The sequence below is a fragment of the Nannospalax galili genome, unplaced genomic scaffold (assembly GCF_000622305.1).
Source record: "Nannospalax galili isolate Female #2095 unplaced genomic scaffold, S.galili_v1.0 scaffold87, whole genome shotgun sequence".
NCBI lineage: Eukaryota > Metazoa > Chordata > Mammalia > Rodentia > Spalacidae > Nannospalax > Nannospalax galili.
Genome location: NW_008360320.1, coordinates 12,267,503 through 12,291,910, shown reverse-complemented (window position 1 = coordinate 12,291,910; position 24,408 = coordinate 12,267,503). Strand labels below are relative to the sequence as shown.

At 36.5% G+C, this 24,408-nt stretch overlaps 1 protein-coding gene across 1 annotated transcript in view; it reads right to left on the bottom strand.

Moving 5' to 3' along the window:
• The window catches only part of Lrp1b (LDL receptor related protein 1B), a 2,166,816-nt gene that overhangs the window by 945,335 nt on the left and 1,197,073 nt on the right, over nucleotides 1-24,408 (bottom strand). Inside the window, exons 8-11 of the mRNA XM_008825194.2 lie at nucleotides 22,069-22,291; nucleotides 18,337-18,508; nucleotides 15,804-15,947; nucleotides 9,850-10,086 (exon numbers count right to left, since the gene is read on the bottom strand). Coding sequence (XP_008823416.1) covers nucleotides 9,850-10,086; nucleotides 15,804-15,947; nucleotides 18,337-18,508; nucleotides 22,069-22,291 — 776 coding nt within the window. The remainder of the gene's footprint in view (nucleotides 1-9,849; nucleotides 10,087-15,803; nucleotides 15,948-18,336; nucleotides 18,509-22,068; nucleotides 22,292-24,408) is intronic.

Below are 24,408 nucleotides of genomic sequence, written 5' to 3'. Positions count from 1 at the left end.
GAGTGGGCATGGATTTGATCAAAACACCTTATATGCATGTATGAAATTCTCAATAAATTATTTATTTTAAAAAAAGTCACACACACACACACACACACACACACACACACACACACTGCAGACTGTCAAGGTTTTTCACATTCTGTCTTTTGACCATATCATAAATTTCGTATTTATAGCAATAAACACTTTTCCTTGTTTTCTTTTTTAGTTTTAATATACACTCCCACTACGTAGCCCAGACTGTGATCTTCCTGCCTCAGCTTCCCATATACTGAGATTAAAGTAATTTGCCACACTCTGGAGATCACACACCTGTTTTTGGAAGCCTCTAGAGCAATTCTGAGCTGGAGAAAACCCGTGTATGTAGGCAGTGCCATGTGTTTATTTATATTTATGTATCTGTATGTATTAGTACTGAGTAAAATTCAGTAAGGGTAAAAGCATCTTATCTTTCATGTTAACGAAAGCACTTCAGCCACCATAAACTAGTCCTCTTGGTTTTCAAAATAATCTTCTAGAATCCAGACTTCAATCATTTCATATGTATATCTACTTTGAAGAGAGAAAGACTTATGTTGGTCTAAACTGTGTTTCAAATATCTTATTTTGTTCCTGAGAAAAATAAAAAGATGAATAAACTAAATATGAAACCAAACAGTTGTAATATTCAAAGCTCAGGTAAATTTTAAGAGAGGACTTTATTCATAGTCAGCAACCAGTCAGGATGTACAAACAGGTGTCCTTGCTCTTCAGTGGGAGAACAATATCCATTAGCTTGTAAATCACTTTAACAGTTTTAATTAGGGACTGTCACATGACTGACAAATTTACACACTATTTTCTGTAATGGTTGGTCAGATTCTGTAGTTCTCAGAGTCTTAAAAATTTTTCTCTTGAGTAAGTTTATAATAAAACTCAGAAGAGAGCGGAACATACAATTAATGTTAACCTGAAATCTAGTACCAGAGAATAAAAATTTTTTTAAGTTTACAGTGTGTTTAGGCACTCTTACTACTTAAAGTGCATTGCACTTTCTGACATGATTCATCGGTGTTAACTTTATATGAGACACTAGCAATTCTCAGATGATCTCTAATCTAATTACAATCTCACATTAAGGTCGATGTGATTTAGGTACTGATTATAAGGGTGTGTTTGCTTAGGGCTGGTTAGACTGGAGATATGGAACTCTGAAAATAGCCAGAGATAGCAGAACCATCAAATAATAATTGTTGGAGTACGTGTAATACCATATATATTCACATAAAATTGGAGGAACTCCTATGTTTTAAAATCCATAGTGTAGAGTGCAGAGACATATAAATGTGTGGGTAACTGAGTTGAAGAATACTGCTAGAGTTTTCAAATATAGATGAGATACACATAAATTTGACTCTGTCCTTTAATTGTATGTAAACAAATTCTTTAACCATGTCAATGGAGAAAATGAATGGCTGATTTTATTTCACAAAAAGAGGCTAGTTTGAATTTTGTCCAAAGTTATTCATTGCTCTTTAATTTCTTGGCTCCTATAAGTATCTCAGTTAATGAAAGTTGGAGGTATGAAAACTGTGTGCCTGCTCGTTATTCTCAATCAGGCAAACCATCTACAAAACATGTGCCAATTCAGTGTAGCACAGTGGTAAGAGAATAGGGGCTCAGTGTGTAGCACAGGGGGTAAAAGAAATGGCTCCTGTTAATTTCCAAGGGTTTCTGTAACAAATTCCCACAAACATGGCAAATCAAAATAACTTATATTTACTTACTGGTTAGGGTATGGAATTAATGACCCTCACTCTGCTCAAATTCCATGTAAAATCTACTCCTGGCCTTTTCCAAGTTCTGGGAGGCACATTCTTAACTTCTGTTTCCTCTTTTGTAGTTATTGCCTGAAACTTTTCCATGTGGTCACATTTAGGGTTCTCTCAGATAATGCAAAATGATTACCTGAATTCAAGATCTTTAATTTAATCATGTCTACAAGTTCCCTTTGCCACTGTAGATAATAGTCACAAGTTCTAGGAGTTAGGATGTGGGCATCTTTTGAGAACTGTTATACATGGTTTAACAGGCTCTAAAGTCAGATCACATACTTTTGTATTTCTACACTGTTGAGAATGTAGAATGCATGTTGAGAATGCATGTCTACAGTTTTCTGTTGTTCTCTCACATTTCTATCACCTTCTGAACAGAGAAATTGCTTTTTATCAGACTTCATTTTCCAAATATATTAATAATCTAAATACCATTCAAAGATAGAAATTAGGTCTCTCTTGGAACTAAAGACAAGGTAGTTGCAATTAAAGTCTTAGAAGACAAAGAATACTTCCCTCTGGAGTCCTGACTAGGCATGCTTATGGTTTAAAAAACCTGGGTCCTCCAAGATCAATTTTTCTCTCATAACATAGCTTACTGGAGCTCTAGATGTCAATTCTATGTTGTCCTTTGTAGAGTGGGTTTCAAAACTCAGAAACAGAAGGACTGGCTCTGCTTTTGCTGATGATCTTAGTAATAAATTGTTTTTGTCTCAGAAACTTCATGTCTTCCTCTAGCATCCCTAAAAGTGCAGGAGACTATTTTTCCAGAGAAGCATCCCTTTAAAAATTTCATAGCTTTCATTTCTTAACAAGCTGTATCCTTTTCCAGACATATATCATGAACACTGTCTCAGCTTTTAATCTGTAAAATGTTATATTACAGCACTGATACTGAGGGATTGCTGAATGCATTGAATGGTATGGTACATGCAGTGAGGAATCTTAACATCTAATGTGTACCTATTAAAGTTGGTTAATAGAGTTCTTACTGACCTTACAATTATACAATAAGTTAATAAAATCTAAAATTACGAAAACAGATCTTTAAGAAGGTGGATGACACTAGGCATGGTTAATGCAATCTCTAGGAAATAATCTGGGGAAAGCTGAAAAACAGCTATCTGAAAAGCAGTGGTACTTTAAACAGTTGGGAAACAGCAATAGCCATGGCAACAGCGACAATGGCAAGAGAAGTTAATAAAGACCCTTTCCTCCTAGTGCTGGGAGCTTGATATTGATGACCATGGACAAGCAAGATACCATTTCAAAGATTTCTGCTGCTACCACATAAAATTAGCCCAAAACTCTCAGTAAACCACACTCTTGAAACAGTCCATCAAGTGCTACAGGATTATGCACTGAAACTGACAAAAAGAACATTTCTAGAATATAGAAAAGAAGCTTTGAAGATACTGAACCGCATTCAGTGTGATGAAAACCTTGTAGGAACCAAATTTATACCAAAACTTTCACACAGACTCTAAGCAACATGTAGGACACTGGTAAGAGCTGCTCATGGCTAGGTCAGCCAGCATTCACAATCTTCACCTAGAAGGAGCTCCCAACCGTGTGACCTGATCAGGGACACTGCTTATGAAGCACTGCCATGGTCATCCAGTCATCCAGAGGAAGCCTCAGAGGTGAGACCTGGAATGCCCATTGCAGAGCACCTCCCAGCAGCAGGAAAGGAACCTGCAAGAGTCCAGGTGAAGGTCAATGATCAGGCCAGTCAGTTTTCATAGCCTACATCCCACTCAACTTCCTTTTCTTCCGTATCTGTCCCATCTATGTTTTACACCCAAGGTCATTATAGCAAGACGTCTTAGTCCAATTCTGTTCTTGCCTTTATCGATTTTTTTGTTATTATTCCTTGCTTCCTTTCATTATGTCTTTCTATCTCCTTGTTTTTGTGTTTCTTCTTTTTCTTCCTTTTTATTTTCCCCTCAGCTTTTTGTTTCCTTTTTTGTTTTTCTCTCCCAAAGAACATCATCTCTCTGGTTTGCAGGTGCCCATGCCTCAGCCTCCTGAGAGATAGGACTATTCTGTTATCTAAGAGCTTATCCTTACACCTCCTCTCTTCAGTCTACCTTCAGCCAGAGTCCTTTCGTCTCCCTCCAGTCCTGTCCTCACAGCACATCCTCCTTTCTATCTAACATCCCCTGCCAATCACTACTACTTGTGTGTCATTCTCCTTTCTTTTTTATTTTATTTCTTCTTATACCCATATTAATTAATTTATTAGTACACAGTACTCTAAATGTTCCTTTACTTCCAAAGTGATTAGCACTTAGGGGTGACTGCTGTATAGTCAACTATTACTTTATTCTCATAGTAGAGGAGAATGATGTAGAGTTTGATACCCACAAAATCAATCTTACAAGGGAAAATTACACTTCAACTCTACCACAATGTACTTGCTTCTGAACACTGCAAACACTTCCAGTGAAAGAAGAAAGGACACATAATTATCTTTTTCTTAAAAATTCAGGTTAAGATCTAAATCTTTAGCACAAATTCCAATGCAAAAACAGAAGTAACATGAAAAACCAAGACAACCTGTTGTCCCCAAGGTTATGTCAATTCTAAAGTAAACAACGTGAATACAAATCATGTAGATAAAATTCCAGACAAAGAATTCAAAAGAACAATGAAAAATTTATAAAAGAAATGAATCATCTCTTCAATGAATTAAAACAAAAAACAAACAAACAATAACAACAAAACAGCTGAATGAAATAAAGAAGTCGGTTCAGGATTTGAAACAGGATTCAATAATGAGTTAAAAATATTGTAGACAGGGGCTGGAGAGATGGCTCAGCGGTTAAGAACACTGGCTGTTCTTGCAGAAAACCAGTATTTGAATCCCAGCACCCACACAACAGCTAACAACTGTCCATAACTCCAGTTCCAGGGGTAGGACAGCATCTTCTGTCCTAAATGGGCAATGCACAACATGGGTGCACTTACCTACATGCAGGCATAACACTCATACATATAAAATAAAAATAATAAATAAAATATTTTTAAAATTATTGTAGAAAACCCAAACCAAATACTGAAGAAAATGAAACATTCAGTCAGCACAGTGATAGTGGAAGGTGTCCTCAGTAGAACGGATTACCATGAGGATAGATGCCAGGGCTTGAAGACAGTGTAGGATAATTGTTACATGTTGTCAAGAACAATGAATTTTAAAAATAGGTACAAATGGAATCAGCAAGATGTTGAGACACCTTGAAGAGAATAAACAAATTATGGCCATAGAAGATGCAGAAGAAACCAAAGGAAAAGGTACAGAAAATATTTTCAATACAATCATAGCAGAAAATTTCCTGAGTCTAGGGAAAGAGAATCCCATTCAAGAATAAGCCAAATAAAACAACAAATAGGACCAGAAAAGAAATGTCTCATATAACATCATAGTAACAACAGTAAGTGTACAAACAGAGCAATGCATTAAGAGCTTCAAGAGGGAAACATCAAGCTACATAAAGCAGGTCCTGCAGAATGACAGCTGACCTCTCAACAGAAACTCTGAAAACTAAGATATGGAGATAAGTAATTCAAGTTATAAAAGACAATACCTGACAACCCTGGCTATTATTTCCAAAAAAATTATTTCTCATAATGAATGGAAAATTAATACATTCCAGAATAAAACCAGACCAAAGGAGTGTTTGGCCACTAAGGCAGCACTACAGACATTTCTGGAAGTAAATCTTTGGACCAAAGAGAATGATAAACATGTATAAGAAGCTGGGGAGAGGGATAGAATGCTGTAAGAGGAGTTAAATAAATGTTTAAAGATTAGGAAAATACTAAACACTACAAATCAACAAAACAACAGGAATTAATAGATACCCTTGCAGTAATAATGTTGAGTATTACCTACCTCAATTCTTCTGAACTCTGAGCCCAAATAAGCCTTCCTCCTGCAAACTTTTTTTGTCAGGTATTTGATCACAGCAATAAAGAACTAATATATATACCTTCAATTTATATACATACATATGTGTGTGTCCAAGTATCTCAATTAATTTCTGAAATCTAAAAACAAGAATCTCTGTAATGTAATACATGAAACACTGAATAGTAAATTTTCATTTTGACTTTTTCTTCTATGTTGAAGATTAGTGCAATGGAAATTGAAACATGAATTTTAAAAATGTACATTTACGGCTGTAGAGATGACTCGGCAGTTAAGAGCACTGACTGCTCTTGCAAAAGACCCAGGTTCGAATCTCAGCACCTACATTGTGGCTAACAGCCATCCATAAATCCAGTTCCAGTGGATTTGATGCCGTGTTCTGTCCTCCATAGGCACTGCATGATACAAGTGGACTTATACACATGCACGCATACCTCTCATACACACAAAACAAAAATAGTTTTTAAAAAGTTTTAAAAGAAATGTATATTTAGTATTAGAAGAGGATGTATCTTATTTTCTCAGAGATGGTAAAAGTTATATGTGTCAAGGGTAGCTAATTTAAATTCTCTGCTCATTTAAACTTTGATTTTTTACCTCCTGTTGATTCTCCTGTTACTTTGCACAGCAGTAACCTGCTTTCATTTCCTTATAAGGTTCCTCATTATCTTGTTCACCTCTGTATTTACTTGTGCATTATCTGTTTCCCGGTGTATGGATATAAGCTAAATATGAAGTTTTATCCTTTCTATTGTGGTACTGAATGTAGCCCACAGAGGAATTTGCATGTTTATTCACTAGAAAAGTAATTAATTGTTTTTAAAAGGATGCAAAATTTACAAGCATTTTGGCTAAAGTTCTAGGATTATGAAAATAAACTGATAAATATTCCTTGTAAAATACATCTGTTTTTATTAAATCTATGGTGTTTTGATTTTATGGACATTTCATACAGTTATTAAAATCACTCAAGTAGACAATTTTCTTTCTTGCTTATGTAATCGATGCTTTACCTATAACATAAAAGTAAAGCTGACAGTGTATAATAGGAAGTCACATTTAGGGAATGTTCAGAATTAAATGAAGAAAAAAAATTTGCCAGGCATTTTGGCACACACCTTTAATTCCAGCACTGGAGAGAGACAGCAGACAGATCTCTATGAGTTTGAAGCCAACCTGGTCTACATAGTGAGTTTCAGGTTAGTTGGGGCTGCATAGTGAGACCCTGTCTCAAGATAACAAATAAGAAAATAATAAATACATAAATAAAATGTTCATAAAAAGGAAGTCCTTGACATAATATAGTTTCATTTTAAAGAGTTTCAAAATTCTTCTTCATGGACGGCAAGTACTCCCACCAAACAGGGAAAACCCATGCATCAGTCTTTCATATTTCAAGAATCTCAAGTTGTCATATGCCAATGTAACTTTCTATCAGATCATGTTAGTACTACACTGTAATGTGGATTCCATTTTTATATTTATTAAAAGAAATTTTAAAAAGAGCTATTTAAAAAGGACCTAAAGACTCGAGAAATGGCTCAGTTGTTAAGAGCACTTGCTGCTCGTCCAGAGGACCTGAGTTCGAATCCCAGTACCCAAGTCAGGCTGGTCAAACCACCTGTATGACTCCAGCTTACCTATGACTCGAGCTCCAGGGAATCTGACACCCTTTCTGTCCTTTGTGGAGATGTACACAGGGCATACATTCATACATATACAGACACACACACATAATAATAATAATAATTAATAATAATAATAAAAGTAAATCTGTAGAAAGGGAACTAAGCTGTTTTTTATAAGAATATGACTGTTACATATTTTTCAGTTGTGAAAATGTGCATAAGGTTCTCTGGTATAAAAGAATGACTGATATCACAGATAAATTACAGTGACCAAAGCAGGATGATGATGATGTTGGGAACATGCAGTCACATCACAAGGACTGACATTTTTTAATTGATTTTGTGTGTGTGTGTGTGGGCATTTCATACAGAACATCCCAAACAATCTTATTCATCTTTATACTCGCATCCCAAATGGCACCCTCCCATAGGCCCCCTCCCCAACCAGAGCCCATATATTCTGTCATCCCTTTTACTGTCCACTGTGTTATAAGTGTCCCCGGCTGTTCCCCAGTGCAAGTCCATTTGCTGAGTCTAGTCAGTCTGTCTAGAGTCCTTCATTTTAGGAAGATTAGCTCTTCTTCATCTAGCAGAAATCAGTTGCCAACATTCCTTTAGGTAGGATTAGGGTCTGCTGTTCATTTTCCCAGTTCTATGCTGGGTTACTGGGATTTAAACTTTTTAAAAGGAAACCAAGAGCCCTCTGTTTTATTTCAGTGCCTCTTGAAAGTTTCTATTAAAAGCAAAACTATCAAAACAATCAATTTGGCAAGAAACTGCAAGTCTATTGTCCTAAAATTTGATCCCATGTGAGAGATGAGTGAATAGATAGTTTCTGCCATGTTCAATGCAAAGCAGAACATTTAATTACCTAGTTTTTGAGAATATTGAATCATAGTGGCATATTTCCTTAATCAGTAAGCTATTTTGAAGATGACAAAAACTGTCATATTTTTCATTTTGGAACTTCATTTGGCACTCATGGAGAACATATTTTTATCATTAAAGATGTGATTTGATGTACAGTTGAATTGAGTGCATAATCTTCTTATGTCCCCCTGTTCCCTCTCACAGATGGGAAATATCACCAATCATTACATTCCTCTCTTTTATTCTGTCTCCTCTCTGACCCTTTGTGCATCCCACCAGTTGATTGATCTTCCCCAAATACAGCTTTATTCACATTTTTCTTTGAACCAGAAATATTTCTCAGTTCTTTCTCATTTAGAATTTATGCACAACCCATTCCTTTGTGTTCAAGGCCTTTCATCATACAACTTCCAATTTGCATGAACACTTTGTCACTATTACCTGGAAATTGAACTCCAGCAGTGATTCATTGATTATGCCCACATCCTGTTTCTAGAGACTAGTTTTTGTTCATTGATTTTTCTGGCTCAGAAATGTCTTCTTCTCTGCCTTTAACATCTCTCCTTAAAGATCAACCCTACAAATCATTATTGCACAGGAGTCTCTGAGAATACCAAACAAAGGTATTACCTCCTTCATATAGATTCCCATTGCATAGGTATTCGCCATCAACTCCATAGTTCCTTGGGACAGCTTTGATTTCATTAATAAATGCTGCAATGCTTTAACATTTTATGTGAATGTATTGTCTATCAAGGTAGATCATGAACCCCTTGAAAGCCAAAAATTCCTTTTATCGCCTATGATAGACTAATACAGTGTTCTTCACATCATAAATATGTGAGTGCTGTTTATTGTATCAAGGATTTCACAAATATTAAAGCAGTAAGTAGGATTTGTGGAGAATGAGACCCAGAATCATAAGGTAGCTAAAGCCTACTCAAACATCTATTTGTTTGATTATTAAGACATTTTCTACTTTTTTGCAAGTTATATTGTTTTATTATTTCATTGGCTATTCCTAAGTTACTTTATGAAACATGCTGATTTTAGTCAACTGCATGTCTATGAGTTTTACATACATACAACTTCACATATGTGTTGATAAATAAAAGTATAAGCAATTGAAATATCTTTAGTGATAGTGTTGTTTCAAGAGTAAAGCTAGAAAATTCCATTTTAAAGATTTATGAAATGAAGAAACGTTGATGGTAACAGAGACAAGGGCACTTTTACTGAGATGTACAAGACTATAACAAGCACCAAATACTGCAGAATTCTTCAATGTCCTGGTAAGTCTTATATTCCACCACAATGCTGTCTATACACATGCCACTGTAAATCAACAATTTCCAAGAAGGTGATAACACCTTCATTTACTTCCTGAAGTGTTTAAGATGGAGTAGATAATTGCAATGAAGGACTGATACACTGGAGTCTGGAAAGCATGAGAAAAATGTTACTGAGCTGATACATTTACAAAATATTTTAAAATGAGCAAGACCATGGGACCTGCTTACTGCAATGACGTACTCTGGATCTTCCCTTTTAAAGACCTCTGTTTCTGAGCACTTTGATGCTAATGTCACACAGTGCCACTTACCATCTTTCAGGATGGTTTCTCTCTCTGTGCCATCTATCTTCTGCCGGCCAATTAGGAAACTGGTTGTGTCAGCAAAGTAGATGTAATTGGCTTCTGCATGAAAATCTAAAGCACGCGGGTTTACCAGATTTTCTATGGGGATCATGCATTCATCAGCTATCTTGGTATTCAAGTCCATTCCTCTAACAATTCCTGGGCGTCCTTTCCCATAAAAAAGGAACAACTCATTCTTTGGTCCTGCAGAAGAAAGATTACAAACATAAACAACCCATGCTGCCTAATCTTCTTTACACTGCAGAATGCCATTGTTTAATTAACTGGCACAATTAGGCGTATTTTAAATTCAATACTAGAAATTAAACTCTAAAATATGCCAAATGTATCTTGATGCAAGAAGGCCAGCTAATTGCATTACTTTAATTAAAACAGAAATTACTCCCCGAATGGATTATATTTACTTAATTATTCTTTTGTCACTGTCTGTAAAGCAAAAACATGACAGATCATTGAATAACTTGTAACTTGTGAAGTGGAAATTTATTAAAATATCCGGCGCATTTGATTTTATAGTTCATTACAATCTCGCTAACACCTTTCTGTAGATACTATCTATTGCATTCATTACATTTGACAACGCTACAAACTTCAGGCCATTTAAAGCACTGCACTCTAGAGTTTCATCTATAGACTGTCAGAGCTAACAAAAGATTCACAGGCTATCAGGAACTTGCAGGTGGATGTGTTACATCTGCCCAAACAGGTGACTAATTCTTATAAGAAATGAAATCAATGCGAGTTGATAGCATTACTGTTCACTTCACAGCTTAATTGGACTCTTAGAGGCTGGCTGATGCTGCCAGCCAGTGACTCTGATGCACAGCACAGGCATCAACTTAAAACAAATAAAAAGTAAATTCTCCAAACAAACAAAACCAACCTCTAGAGTCATTGAAATGGAGAATCAAGGTGCCTTTCCTCTTCCTTCTTCCCTCTTTCCTCTCCTCTCCTCTGTTTCTTTCCATCACTCTGTCCCTCTTTCCCTCCCTCCCTCCCTTCCTTCCCTCCCTCCTTCCTTCCCTCTTTCCTTCCCTCCTTCCTCTCTCTCCTTCCCTCCCTTCTTCCCTTCCTCCTTCCTTCCTTTCTCTCTGTTCTCTCTTTCTCTTTTACAGGAGCATGGGTAATTCAAAGGCAGCTACATCACTGCCATGGGTTACAGCTCAAGGAGGCTGCATTCCTACAGCTCGAGTTCTGTGCATGACTTGCAAGACAGTCTCTTCACAAAATTGATCGCTGCTGTTATAACTTTGAGAAGAAGCCTTCCAAATCCTGTAACTTTCTAAGCTTTGGGAGTCAGTTTCTTTAGCTTCCTTAGCCAGGAGGGAATGTTTGAATTCTGAAATAGCCACATAAGCTTTGTCAAATACTCTCTGCACCCCTCACAGGCCTCAAAGTCTTAGCCTAAAAGGTCTCTGCTCGAGGTCCGGACCAAGTGAGGCTGAGATAAGGTCAGGACCAAGTGAGGCTGAGATAAGCGGCTGTGCTTCCCCATGTGTGTCCAGGCTTACGGGCTGCAGCTGGGTCAGTGAGATCTTTCTTTACCCCTTGACTCCAGTTTAGATATCCTACACGATCCCTTCCATGGGTCTGTAACCTGAACTAGTCCCCAGTGTAGCTGGTGTTCTCCTTACTCCAGTTTAGATATCCCACACGATCCCTTCCATGGGTCTGTAACCTGAACTAGTCCCCAGTGTAGCTGGTGTTCTCCCTATTCTATTTAAATATTTACTTCTTGCACTGTCCTCAAAAAGGACATTCAAAAATCTCATTCTTATATTGCAATTTTTAATTCTCAATGTCCTCTTTACCCCATTGCTCGGGGTTTTGATGATCTATATCTATTAAAGTCATTTCTCTGACTTTTCCAGGTTTGCTGGGTTTTCATTGTTTCTATATGACATCATCAGGACCCATCATGTGTCCCCTGCAGCAAGGAACTCAGGAGTGACCCTGTCCCCAACTGCTGCCGTCCTTTCCACCTTGGCCTTATGTCCAGGTACCTTCCCAAGTGAACACTGCTACTGAAGGTTGATCTGGACATGCTTAGCATTGGCATCCAATTCACAAAGTATGGGAAGAGAAGCTGAACAGCTGTTTTTGTTGAGACCAGCCTGGATTCAAGGAGAGAGAAGATAGAGTACATGTGGGGAGGAGCCACTGTCATTGGGGACTCTGTGACATTCTTATTCCTTGTTCTGTTTCTTCTAAACTGTAACTGCTCTGTACTTTTGTCTCTTACACTGAATGTACAGTCTGCAAAGCTGGGCATTTGTCCATTTTATTCAGTGCTGTGTATCTCACAGAGTGCTGTCAGGCACAAGTGTATTTTGGCTCATTCCACAGAACTTTAATTTTCTTTCAGCTACAAAAACCATACGAGGCTCTTTAATTAGGGTAGAACCCCATGCTTAGTTTATTCTGTAAAGTAAAAAATTAATACTTTTTATGAAAAGGAGCATATGTTAAGGTCTGGTACCAAAGTTGAGAAAAACAAGGACTGCTATATCTGTACCTTTTGAAATTTCTATTATAGCAAAATTTAGAAATACTTTTTTACAATCTTTTTTCCTTAAAATTGGTGTGGTTGAATACTGACACGTAAAATACCTTTTATATATTTTATTATAAAACAATGAAAATAAAACAAATCCAAAGCACCCAGCACAATGTTAAGAATACTACCAAGAATGAGGTAGATGACCCTAATCTAGTGGCTTCATGTTAAAGACACTCAATATTCTGATTGTTAAAAATATCATATAATTTTATGAAGCATTTTTAGATATCTTTTCCCTTGTCAGTGAAGTTTTCATGATGAAATTTATAAATTGATTTTATTCCCATTTAATCAGTGGCCACAAATCCTGTGGTTGAAATCATGGTTCACTTTCACCACTGTATAACATTCCTTCACATGGCTTTTCAAATTTAACTTGTACAAACATATTGACAATGCACAATTGTTTATCTTTTATTAACATATATTTGTTCTATCAAGGATCAGCTTCAGGAAGGCATTTTATGAAGTGTATCCTGTAGTTTGACATTTTTCTGAACCCCATTCCACTAATTGCCACCAATTCTGTTTCTTCTGATGTATATTTAATTATTTCAAAACAAACAATCTATGTTACAGACTTTTGTCATTTAAACTTAGCATCAAATAATTTTCAATGTTGATTCACAATTTTAAGACTCACATTATTCTTGTTGGATATTGTATAATTTACCAAACAATTTACCAGTTGGCTTTACTGTTTTATCATTATAATATTACTGAAATAATTTTCAGTCTAATATTTCACATCCTTTTAGATAGAATTACAAGATTAAGTATGGTAACTGTCTTCTGTTCATCACCTTTCACAGTCTTTTTATATCTACTTTATTTCAAATGCATTTCCTGTAAAATTAACATTTTATGTGATTTAAAAGTAGCATCAGTTAACTTTTAAAAATATTTTAACAAATATTATGTGTATATACATTTTCCTAGGACTGAGCAAACAGCGTAAACTATTATTGATTATTTTTGTTTTTATTTCTAATGGATATTGCAATTGGTAATTGGTAAACCTGGAAGTCCATTAGGTCAGGACAAATGTGTGTGTGTGTGTGTGTGTGTGTGTGTGTGTGTGTGTGTGTGTATACTTGGGATTCACATCATAAAACTGATGTTTTCTTCATTAATCGTCCATTTCTTTGTAGGAATTCTTTGATACCTACTTTAAAAGTTCTTCTAATATAGCTGTCTTCTTGTTCTATACACAAACAAAACTGATGTCTCATTATCACACCACACCACACACACACACACACACACACACACACACACACACAGAGTTTCTGATTTCAGTTCCTAGTTCCACTTTAGAGTATGGAGATGAGACAGATTTGCTTGCAGTCTCTGAAGATAGGATCTAACAGAAAATACACTTCTTCACTGTACTGTCTTCCAGGCTTTTACACGTGGGAATTCCAGGAGAGACAGCACCTCCAGGTCAGATTTGGAACATGTCACATGTGACATAATTCTGAAGCTGATAGCTAGGTTTCCAGCTTTCTAATCGCCTGAATTCATCTAGATTGCTGTATTTTTGAGATTAGCATTTCTTTTTGTGGATTCCTGCTGCCCCAGCCTCTGATAATACCAGGTGTTCTAGCTTTCAGCCAAGGAGTATTAATAAAGTTAAGAAAGACCTACATTAGATGCTGCTGCCCCAGGCTCTTTAATGTATCTGCAAGCTTCTATTTGTATTAAATCCATTTTTGTTTAATATAGCTATAATTGTTTGCCACAATTTTTATTCCTACCTAAATGATACAACATTAAGGAAGATGTAATCGTGTAATTCTCACCTCCCGATTTTCCCCAGCATATCATGGACATTGTATGTATATATGTATATGATCATGTTCTTTGATGACAAGCCATGGCTTCCAAGAAAAACAGCTCATTTAATAATGCCACACACACGTATAGACACATTCAACTTCTCTTATCGGTAGGCCTCAGATTCAGGACCTCAGTTATCTAGAAACACTCAGGAACATAAACCTCTTATCTTCACCTACTCAACATTTAATACAAAACAAGAAACACAAAGAAGAAACTGTACATGAAGTAGAAAATATAAGTGAATTTCTACAATACATATATTTTTGCTTAGACTTTGACCTGAAATTCACTATACTATTAGTAATTCTTACAAGTTGCACCTGAAACTTCAACAGTTCTGTGGTCTCATTTCACTGTCCTCAGTGATCACATCACACAAAAAAAGTGCAATAAACAACCAGAGGATGCAGAGAGGGAGTCTGACAGAAGTGAGAAATGCTACTATTGGCAAAAATTATGAAAGAGAGAGGCTGGGCAGCAATGGCATTATCACTTCTTCAAAATGTTTGAGAGATTGGCTGGAGAGACGAGTCAGTAGATGCATACAGCTCTTTCAGAGGACCTGAGTTCAACTCCCAGTGCCCAAATCAGGCAGCTCACAACCACCTACGACTTCAACTCTGGGGATCCGACACCTTCTTCTGCCCTCCAAGGGCACATGCACTTATGTGCACACACACACACACACACACACACACACACACACACATGCACTCAAATAAAAAGATAAAATAAATCTTTTTAAAAGTGTTTATGGGACATTTAAAGACCAGCAATGACCAAATGGACAATATTTGTATTTGTGTCCCTGTAGCACATCTTAATATAAAGACCCAAAATAACGATTTCAAGTTTGTGTAAATGTTGTTATAAGCATTATTTTTTAAATTGTTATTAATTTTATATGAATGAAAAATCATTGACTTCCTCTGTCAAATCCCCAAAATCAACTAAATATATACCTAACAGTTATACATTTTGGGTGAGTTTTACATAAATCGTTGAAGGGATTAATATTTGTCTAGCATTCCTTTTCTTTATGAAACATGGAATAATAAATTGAATTTTAGTCCCCAGTGCTGCCGTACAAAGGCATGGCTACATGTAGACTTTTATTGGACTGAACAACACGCCTATTTTGAGAAGAATCATTTTGGTATAAAGAAAATATCTGGTCAAGCAATGAGCATAGCTCATTAACGCCGTTAATATCATTAAAATAAAAAGCAACAAGGTATTTTTTTTCTAAAATTTTCACGAAATTCCACTACCTGGAATTCAATATATTTGGTAGCACTTCAGCCTGAGTGGTTTCCAATTCACATTGCCACAAAAGAAAAGTAAATACTGATTTTGAAAGAAAAAAATGGCTAGTACATATTCATAGGGAACTTCCATCTAATCATGGCTCTTGTTCTATTGATGTCGATGCTGCTAATTAATTAAAAATATTCTTCAGTAGTGGCTGCTGGCAAAACATTTGATTTTAAAAACATACTTTTGCATGATCTGCCATCACTCCCCAAGTTGAAGCCAGTCCTGCAGCGACAGGTCCGTGTCTTGTAGCTGCTGCTGAGCAGACAGATGTGTGAACATCCCCCTGGCATTCCATATGCATCAACTTCACAGGCATGGGTTCTGACTAACATAACAAACAAGACAAGGGAGGTACATGCATCAGTATGTCAAAACTTTACAGTACAAGAACATACGTATCTTAGGGAAATCTTATCTACCCATCTATTGAATACTGTGATCAAATGGAAAAATTCAACCCCCATAGAAATGATGGTAGTGTGCCAGTACCTTCTAATGTTACATTTAGCAATGAATTCCAAAACTTAAGAGTGCTCTTATATTAATTGAATGTGTTCAGATGTATGCAAAATGAAAGTAACATGGTTTTCACATATGCATTGAGTACTTGTTTAAATGCCTTTAAAAAAAATAAAAATCCATCAAATGTTGGATCATCAAATATAAACAATTCTAGTTTAGGGAGATAAGCAAAGAATTTCCTCCATAGTAATCAACAGCATGAGCAGCTAGACTAGGAGAAATGGGTTCAGTCATTATCCAAACTACTGACAAGTAACAAGTCACAGTAAATATTTTTACATTCTTGAGTCCATTGGTATTTTGAGAATTCTTTTTTTAAAACTTTTACCAGTACTTTATTGATAATTTCATACATACATAAGGTGTTTTGATCAAATCTATGCCCACTGCCTCCCCTCCAACATTCCCCCCTCTGAAGAGAGTTCTACTAAAAACTGAAATGTGTGTATGTCTGCAGATCTAAAAGGTGGAGGCTGACTTCACAGGAGGAAACGGAGGCATGGAAACATGTTTCATGGGTTTTTAGAGTTAAGATGAGAAAACTAAAAAAGTGCCACATGAATCGGAAAAGGAAAAGTGTCAAAGGGAAAAGGAATGACAGGTGTGTGTCAGTAATGTGAGTGTATTCTTATACTGTTGAGAAAGTCTTAGTCAAAAGTGAGATGAATATCACAATTTTCCTTATATAACAAAACTACTTTGATTTTTAAAGTAGTGCCATGTTAATTTTCTAAGTGAAAAAAAAATTAGTGAAACATAGTTTTAACTAGCTTTTTACTCCTAAGAGTATTGTTTTAACTCTTCTGAGTAGCTCAGTTCGATAACACTCCCTGCTCAGTTTTGCTTCCTCAATTGGCTATCAGTATGTAAGTGAGCTATTATTTCTGCAGCTTAGAAAAAAAATACATCTCCCCATTTCTCAGCTTTGTTTGACTTTCGGGGTTCCTGAAATTATCTTTCATCATTTATTCATCTCCTTTCCTTCCTGTCTCTCAAACCAGTCCAATCAGAGATTCACATCACCACCAAACTGCCCATGTCAGATTCCAGTAAGCTTCATGCTGTTAAGTCTAAAGGTCAGTTGGCTTTTGTGAGCTGCTTCTTTGTCTTATCTTTTAACTTTCATAAAGGTAAAAATGCAATGTTTCTTTATTTACTAGTATATTCAGTATATAGTAAAATTCCCGGTATATAGTAGACTGTCCATGAGTAATTAACAAAAGAGTAAATCCTAATGTCAAATTTTAATAAGGTTTTTTTCCAAAGCTGAAAGATGAATTTGATATCAACATATTTGTGATAATAAACTGCCTCCGTTGAATATACATTGATATTTGGATAATTCTAGGTTAGTTTCCATCTGAAGTGTAAGTATAGAATGATGACAGAAATTTGGGATGGTAATTTTTAGTTTTAAAATAATATTATATTATAGAGTCTAAATTGGACTGCAGAATGGCATCATTAACATATAAACATAATTGTGTTTTGGAGGAACATATGAAATTACTGCAGACTTGTCTTCAAAACTATTTTTAAGGACCATGTGTTAAAAACAACCTGTTCCTGGTGGCTCAGTGGTTAAGAACACTGGCTGCTGCTCTTGCAGAGGACCCAGGTTCTGTTCCCAGCACACACTGGCAACTTACAATCATCTGTAGCTCCACTTCCAGGGGTTCTTACACCCTCATTTGGCCTCTATGGGCATTGCACAGCACAGGTGCACCTACATACGTACAGATAAAACACTTATAAAATAAAAATAAATAAATAAAAATAAAACCAAACACTTGGGATGTTAAATCAGAGAACCAAGGACTATACTCAGTGAGCACTGGGAACATGGTGCAAGAAAGTAACCTGATTTGAAATTTGTCTCTAAAACTGACACCAAGAACTCTTAGTATCTAGCATCTCTGTTTACGTACATCACAATTGAAAGTTCCTTCTGAGTCTAAATCTCGACACCATTTCAATTCTATGTTTGTAGAAACGATTCAGTAGGAACTGAACAATTTGTCATTTAGACTTGAGAAAGGAGCTCTATTCCATTTTATCAAGCAGGCATGCACATTTTTGCTGTCAAAATAGAGAATTTACGACACAGCCGCTTTAATACTATACAGCAATACAAGGACTCTCCTCCCACTCAGTCTGTCGTTGTGAAGGTGATAAAGAAGTCTGCGACCTACCTGCTGGTTGGGATCTTTTTTGATAGATTCGGATTCCTCGAGCACTTTCCATTTTAATTAATGAATGGATATCAGTACCATTAAATCGGTTTATTCTTACAATATTAAGGTTATCTGAATTGGTTGCATACAAATAGTCTTCAAACACAGTTATACCATAGATATGTCTGACCTGTAAAAAGCATCAAAAATAACTATGACTCTTAATTATTCTGCTATCATTTTTGAAAGAAAAAATATTTGCAAGAGTGAAGTATATCTATAACCTGTGAATATTATCATTTATTTTCCTTCAAATGAACATGTCAATAATTAAACATTTTCACTAGTGGAAAAACTTTATATAGTGGTGTGTAAAATAATTTCAAAGATATGGGAAAGAATTTTATTCACATTTCATTACAAATGCATGTTTTATAGTTTCTGTCCAAAGCTAGCAAAATCAGACCTTGAAGTGTATTTACTAACATGCTTTATCAGTATTATATAAAACTTGAGACATTTCAGGTGCTATTTGTTTATATAGCTGTTGATTATTTAGGTACTGTAGAATTAAGGCTGTGACTATGAAAGGTCTAAGATGAAGGTATTTTGAATATTTGCTTCATGTTGAAAGTCTCATTTTTTGAAATGTTTGGAACACAACGGAATCTCCTATGTACAATAACTGCAAATCAAATTAAAACATTTCACTCAGAAATTTTCTTATTTCTAAGACCTGTTCATAATGGCAAATAGACTACAGCAGTGATGTTTAATTTAATTCTGCCTTTAAATTAAATGAGCAACTCAACTCTTTGGCAAAGGTCTTAGGGATTGTGGGGCAGTGAGCATCTCAAAGTCATAGAAAACTTCCAGTCGTGCGGAAGCAGGATTGAATACTCTAGCTTTCTACTAAACTGCTAGGCACATGGTGTCTGGGCTTTCTGAAATTATACTTAATTTGAAATGATTCTGAAATGGGGTGTGTGGCTCTGCCAAAAGATGCCCTGCAGACCTGTGATTTGAAGCACAGGTCACTATTGTAGATGCTGTATTGGCCACTTTTAATGTATGTAAATTTGTAGTTGAGAATGTGTGGATGCATGCTTTGTTTGTAGAAATGGAGAACAAAATTGCACCACATGGGTGGACTCACATGCATGCAGGCAATATACTCAAGCACATAAAAATAATAAATTTATTAAATTTTTTTCTGTTTAATAAGCAAATCATACCAACTGTAGTTCTAATATAAATTATCCTTATTTCCCCTGCTTTTTTATGCAGTATGACTAGAAGAAGCCTGACATTCAGTTTTGCTTTGGAGTCATACCATTCTTCAGTTTAATCTTCCTTTCCTAGTAAGTATGTGTGTGCACATTTATACAGTAAGGGAGGAATATGCATGTTTACCAACATCCTTTTCCACACATCTTACATCAGAGTCACCAAATATACCAATAGCCTGAGATCGATTCAAGCAATAATGTTTTCATATTAAAAATTATAAACACACTCAGGGCTGGAGAGATGGCTCAGCAAAGAAGCTGAACTCCTCACTTAGTGGTTGGCCTCATGTGTGTGTTTATCAGGGTGTGGGACCCTCCTCACTTGGTGTCTATAATTATGACATTTTCATACTCTTCTCTGCAAAGGTGATAGTCCACATCTGATAAGTAAAATAAAATAGGTGACATAGGTGACAATTGGCCAGCACAAAAAATATGTTCATATGGCAACAATTAAATTTCTCGCTCATTGATGTCTGCTCTGCAACTTCCCTCAGCAAGGGTGGAACATGAAGTAGAAGATTAACAATTCTGCCTAAACAGCAAAACATTTAAAGAATATATCCATGTTGGATTACTTGGTGGCAGACTTAACATATGTTTAGGGAGCCCGCCAAACATAGGCAGTAGGAATAAGAAAAAAGGATCACTAAAATTTTGAGAACTGGAGGAGAGCCTAATCGGTGAACTAAATTCCATTCCCAGAACTCACAAAAGATGCAGGGAGTGGTGGCGTTGGCTTGTAGTCCTACCACTGGAGTTGCAGAGACAGTCAGAGCCATATGCTACTTGGCCAGCTAATCCAGATGAATTTATGAGGACCTGGGCCAGTAGGAGACCCTGTCTAAAAATCATGGTGTATGGCACCTGAGGAATGACATCTAAGTTTGACCTCTGGCCTCCATAAATATGTACACACACACACACACACACACACACACACACACACGTGCTGGAAAGATGTCCCAGCAGTTATGAGAGCTTGCTGTGCAATCATCAGAACAAGAGTTTAAATTTCAACATTCCTTAACAAGCCAGGCATCCTGCAAAGATCTTTAATTCCAGCTCTGAGGGATCTGATACCCTCTTGTGGCCTCCATGTGAACAATGCACCCGTGGGCACACATGTGTGAACAAACATAAGTAAAATAGGAGAAGGAGGAAGAAGAGGAGGAGGAGGGAACTTTAGACATTGAAAAGACTATTTCATATTTCTGTTTTCAAAGATTTTAAAAATTAGTTTGAATTATTTGCCTATGTGTGTGTCTCTTCATGTAAACGCAGTTGGCTACTGAGGCAAGAAGAGGGTATCAGATCCCCTGGAGCTGGATTTACAGATGGATGTGATCCACCTAAAGTGGGTTCTGGGAACCAAACGAGTCCCCTGTGAAAGCGGTATGCACTCTGAACCGCTGAGCCATCTCTTCAGTCCCTTAAAAGACTTTTAAAGCAGTCATGGGGAAAACTATGCACTTCCTTCTCTTTGATTCAGTGTTTAATTTCTAGGGTCAGAAAATAAAAGTCTGTCATAATCATCATAGAGATTGATTTCGCTATAGAGTATAGACAAGTCCAGCCAAAGAAAGTGAACTTTCTAGGACAGTTGAATGTGTGAGAGAAACAGCTGAGTGCACTTACGATGGATGGTTTGCTTTTGAACAACTGAGATCAGTGCATTTGTTTCTCAGAAATGGTCACTGTAAGGCGTATTATAGAATGCACTTGCCTTGGATTACAAAAGAAACAAAGGGATTCACACATTTCAGTTCCTACTAAAAACCCCAAAGAGATTGCTATGATCAGTGAGAACCAGCCAAATGTGAAGAAAGGTGGACCAGGGAAGGAGGCAGACTGGAACTTTGCACCTTTAGATGTTTTCTGAGCATTGTTGGAAAAAATCTGATTCAGCAATGTGAAAAAATACTGCAAGTGGCAAGAATAACGATCTTGGAATTTTCACAAAGTTCTCATTTTAGGAAGTACACAAATGAATCTGCAAAACCAAGTTCAACCTATTAAAATGATTGGGATACTTTGGTGAGCACACATTTGCTTTTGTTAGATGCTCGCGCTCTTTAGTGTCCCATGGGGCAGGTGATGGTGCAACTCCATATGAATAAATTGCTTAAATTACTTTTCAAAAAGTAGGCCATGACATCTGTCTTGTCATGGGATCGATCTCTCTCTCTCTCTCTCTCTCTCTCTCTCTCTCTCTCTCTCTCTGTCTCAGCACTTTAGTATTCTTCATGTTTGTTTGCTTTTAACAGAAGGAGGAGTAGGAGGCATCTTCAGTATCTGGGACCTAGGCTAGTGTCCCTGTGAACAAAACCTCCTTCACATATAAAATACACCACACATCTTGTCTTAAAGATACTGTCAACATTGGAAATCTTAGTCTACGTGAGAGTATCATGCATTCATTTTATCATGTCAGCTTCTTTGTGAACAAATCTGTACTTACTTCTCTTCCTTGAATGACAATATGTCTATTTTTTCCTTGATAGTCTACTACTCCCACATAGTCCAAGTAGAGATCTACCCAGTAAACCAATCTGTTGACGAGGTCCAGTGCCAGTGCAGCTGGCTGCTCTGCCTTGGAGTCGATGATCCGTATTCTGTTCGTCCCATCCATGTCACATCTCTCTACTTTGGCAACATTCCCATAGTCAGTAAAAAAAAGTTTTCTGTTGAAAGAAAAGGAAATGTTAAACACAAAGGGGGAAAAAGTGTATTTGATGGAGCCATCTGTAAAAGGCAAAACTTTTCCTTCTAATTTATTTCAGCAGTTACATCTGTTAGCTACCCATAACCATTTCCATATAATATCAGCCATAAACAGAGAACTCTGCTAATGAATATTGCAGGGCATAAGGGAGCAGGTTAGCCAACAACTGTAAAATTTCCTCCAAACAAATGGCTATGGTGGGTCTATTTTTGTATCAGCAGCAGTGTTCCTTTAAGCCTCTTAGAGCCAGTGCCTCCACCACATTCAGTGCAAGCTTTTACACAAGCCTAGTCACCAGGACAGGGCACTAGAGCCATGAGACTTTATCTTCAACCTGCTTTGCACATTGCAGGTAATGTCTGTCTCATATAAAACCTATTCTGTGGAGTTCCACAGTGCTATGAGGAGCAGACAGCAGCAAACCTGAAATGGCTGAAGCAGAAAGCAACCCAAATGTGCTGTTTGTAGCATCAGAAATAAAATGTAAATAATAAATAGTGTGTCCTTGCATTCTACTCAAGTCACAGAAATTCATGAAGAAAATGAGGGACACTTTTCAAATGAATTTGAGAAATATATTGCAAAGAAATGCTGACCCATGGGACACATATTCTTCCATGCAGTTCCGAGACTGCCAAAGGTTTAAATGTACCTCCAGCACTTGAGTGTTTAATATTTGATTAGTATTCACAATGTTGAGTAAACACAAATCAATTTCAATTAACCTGACAATAGTTAACAAGATTACCACTCATGAGACTAAATTGCATTTGCAAAGAGAAGACCATCGTCCCTTGACTTAAATATAATCTCTAGAATAATCTAATTCACAGTGATTGAGCGATATTAAGATTGCCTAGAGTATAGAAGATTGGATTTTACAAACTTGGAGAATTTCTTTTTAGATACTTTTCTCAATGTTTTTGCATTATCTAACAGTGCAGGGTATCTTTGAAGCTAAAAAGTATTACTTACAATTTAATTTTAATTTAACTCTTTTTTGCTGTGGGAGGCTTGGACTAATTTTTATATAGCAATTCATATTGTTATATAATAATGGAAACCAAAGTTTATTATGAGTTCTTGAAAGATCACTTTATCACAGTAAGTTAAATGAGTTTTCAAATGACAGTCCATTCAAATGAACAGCTTTCTAATTTAGTGAAGAGCAAATAAAAAGAGCTCTGATGCTTTTCTTTGTTGTCATGAAGATATTGAAAAATAATTCTCTTTTTCTCTCTTTCTCTCCCCAAACTCCCGCTTTTAATATCTCCACTTTCCTTACTTGTAAGTCAATTGTTTACAGCTCTGCTGAGTTAAATTTCCATAAGGAGTACTTTCCTCTTCCTGTAGACTTGGAAATAATACATAAAAAGTGCTTCCCCCCAGCTCTGTTCCGAATAAAATAGTGTAGTTGTTGTTAATGAAGGCCTAGCCCATGCCATATTGCTTCATATTTTTTACATTGATTCACATTATAAAGGTGAAGAGGATCAGGGATGGGGCAAGGACGGAGGGTGGTGAGAGATGTTCCACACCAAATTGTGTGCCATGCAGACAGACTTTTCCAGATGTGACAGGAAGCAGCACTGTGGCTGCCTGCCCAGTGTTTAAGAGGGAAGACCACTCTGAAGACGAAGACCTTTCTGGTCTTGAGATGACTTTATTGGATATAATCTCAGAAGAAGCAAAGGGAAAAGAGCTAAGACAAGAACCCTGGAGGCTTACCATTAAGAACAGATCATCTAAAAGAGAAACATCTAGGAACGAAGAATTAGAGTGGCTGACCAGATTAAGACTTCACAAAGAGAACCAAAGGTATCCTTCTGGAAGTGGTCAGTGAGTTTGATGTTTATTAAGCACAAATAGGCTTGGGACTTCCGTTGAGAAGTCATTACTGATATGAACTAGGTGATAATGAACAAAGCACAGTTATTCTACTGCAAGTATTCCAGAAATATTGAAATTTAACTTCAGGAATAAGACAAGTGATTCACACATACATTCTACCTACATCACAAGAATGCCATTATTCTGTCTGAATAAATTTTATCTAAGCCTGAAAAGAATTTTATA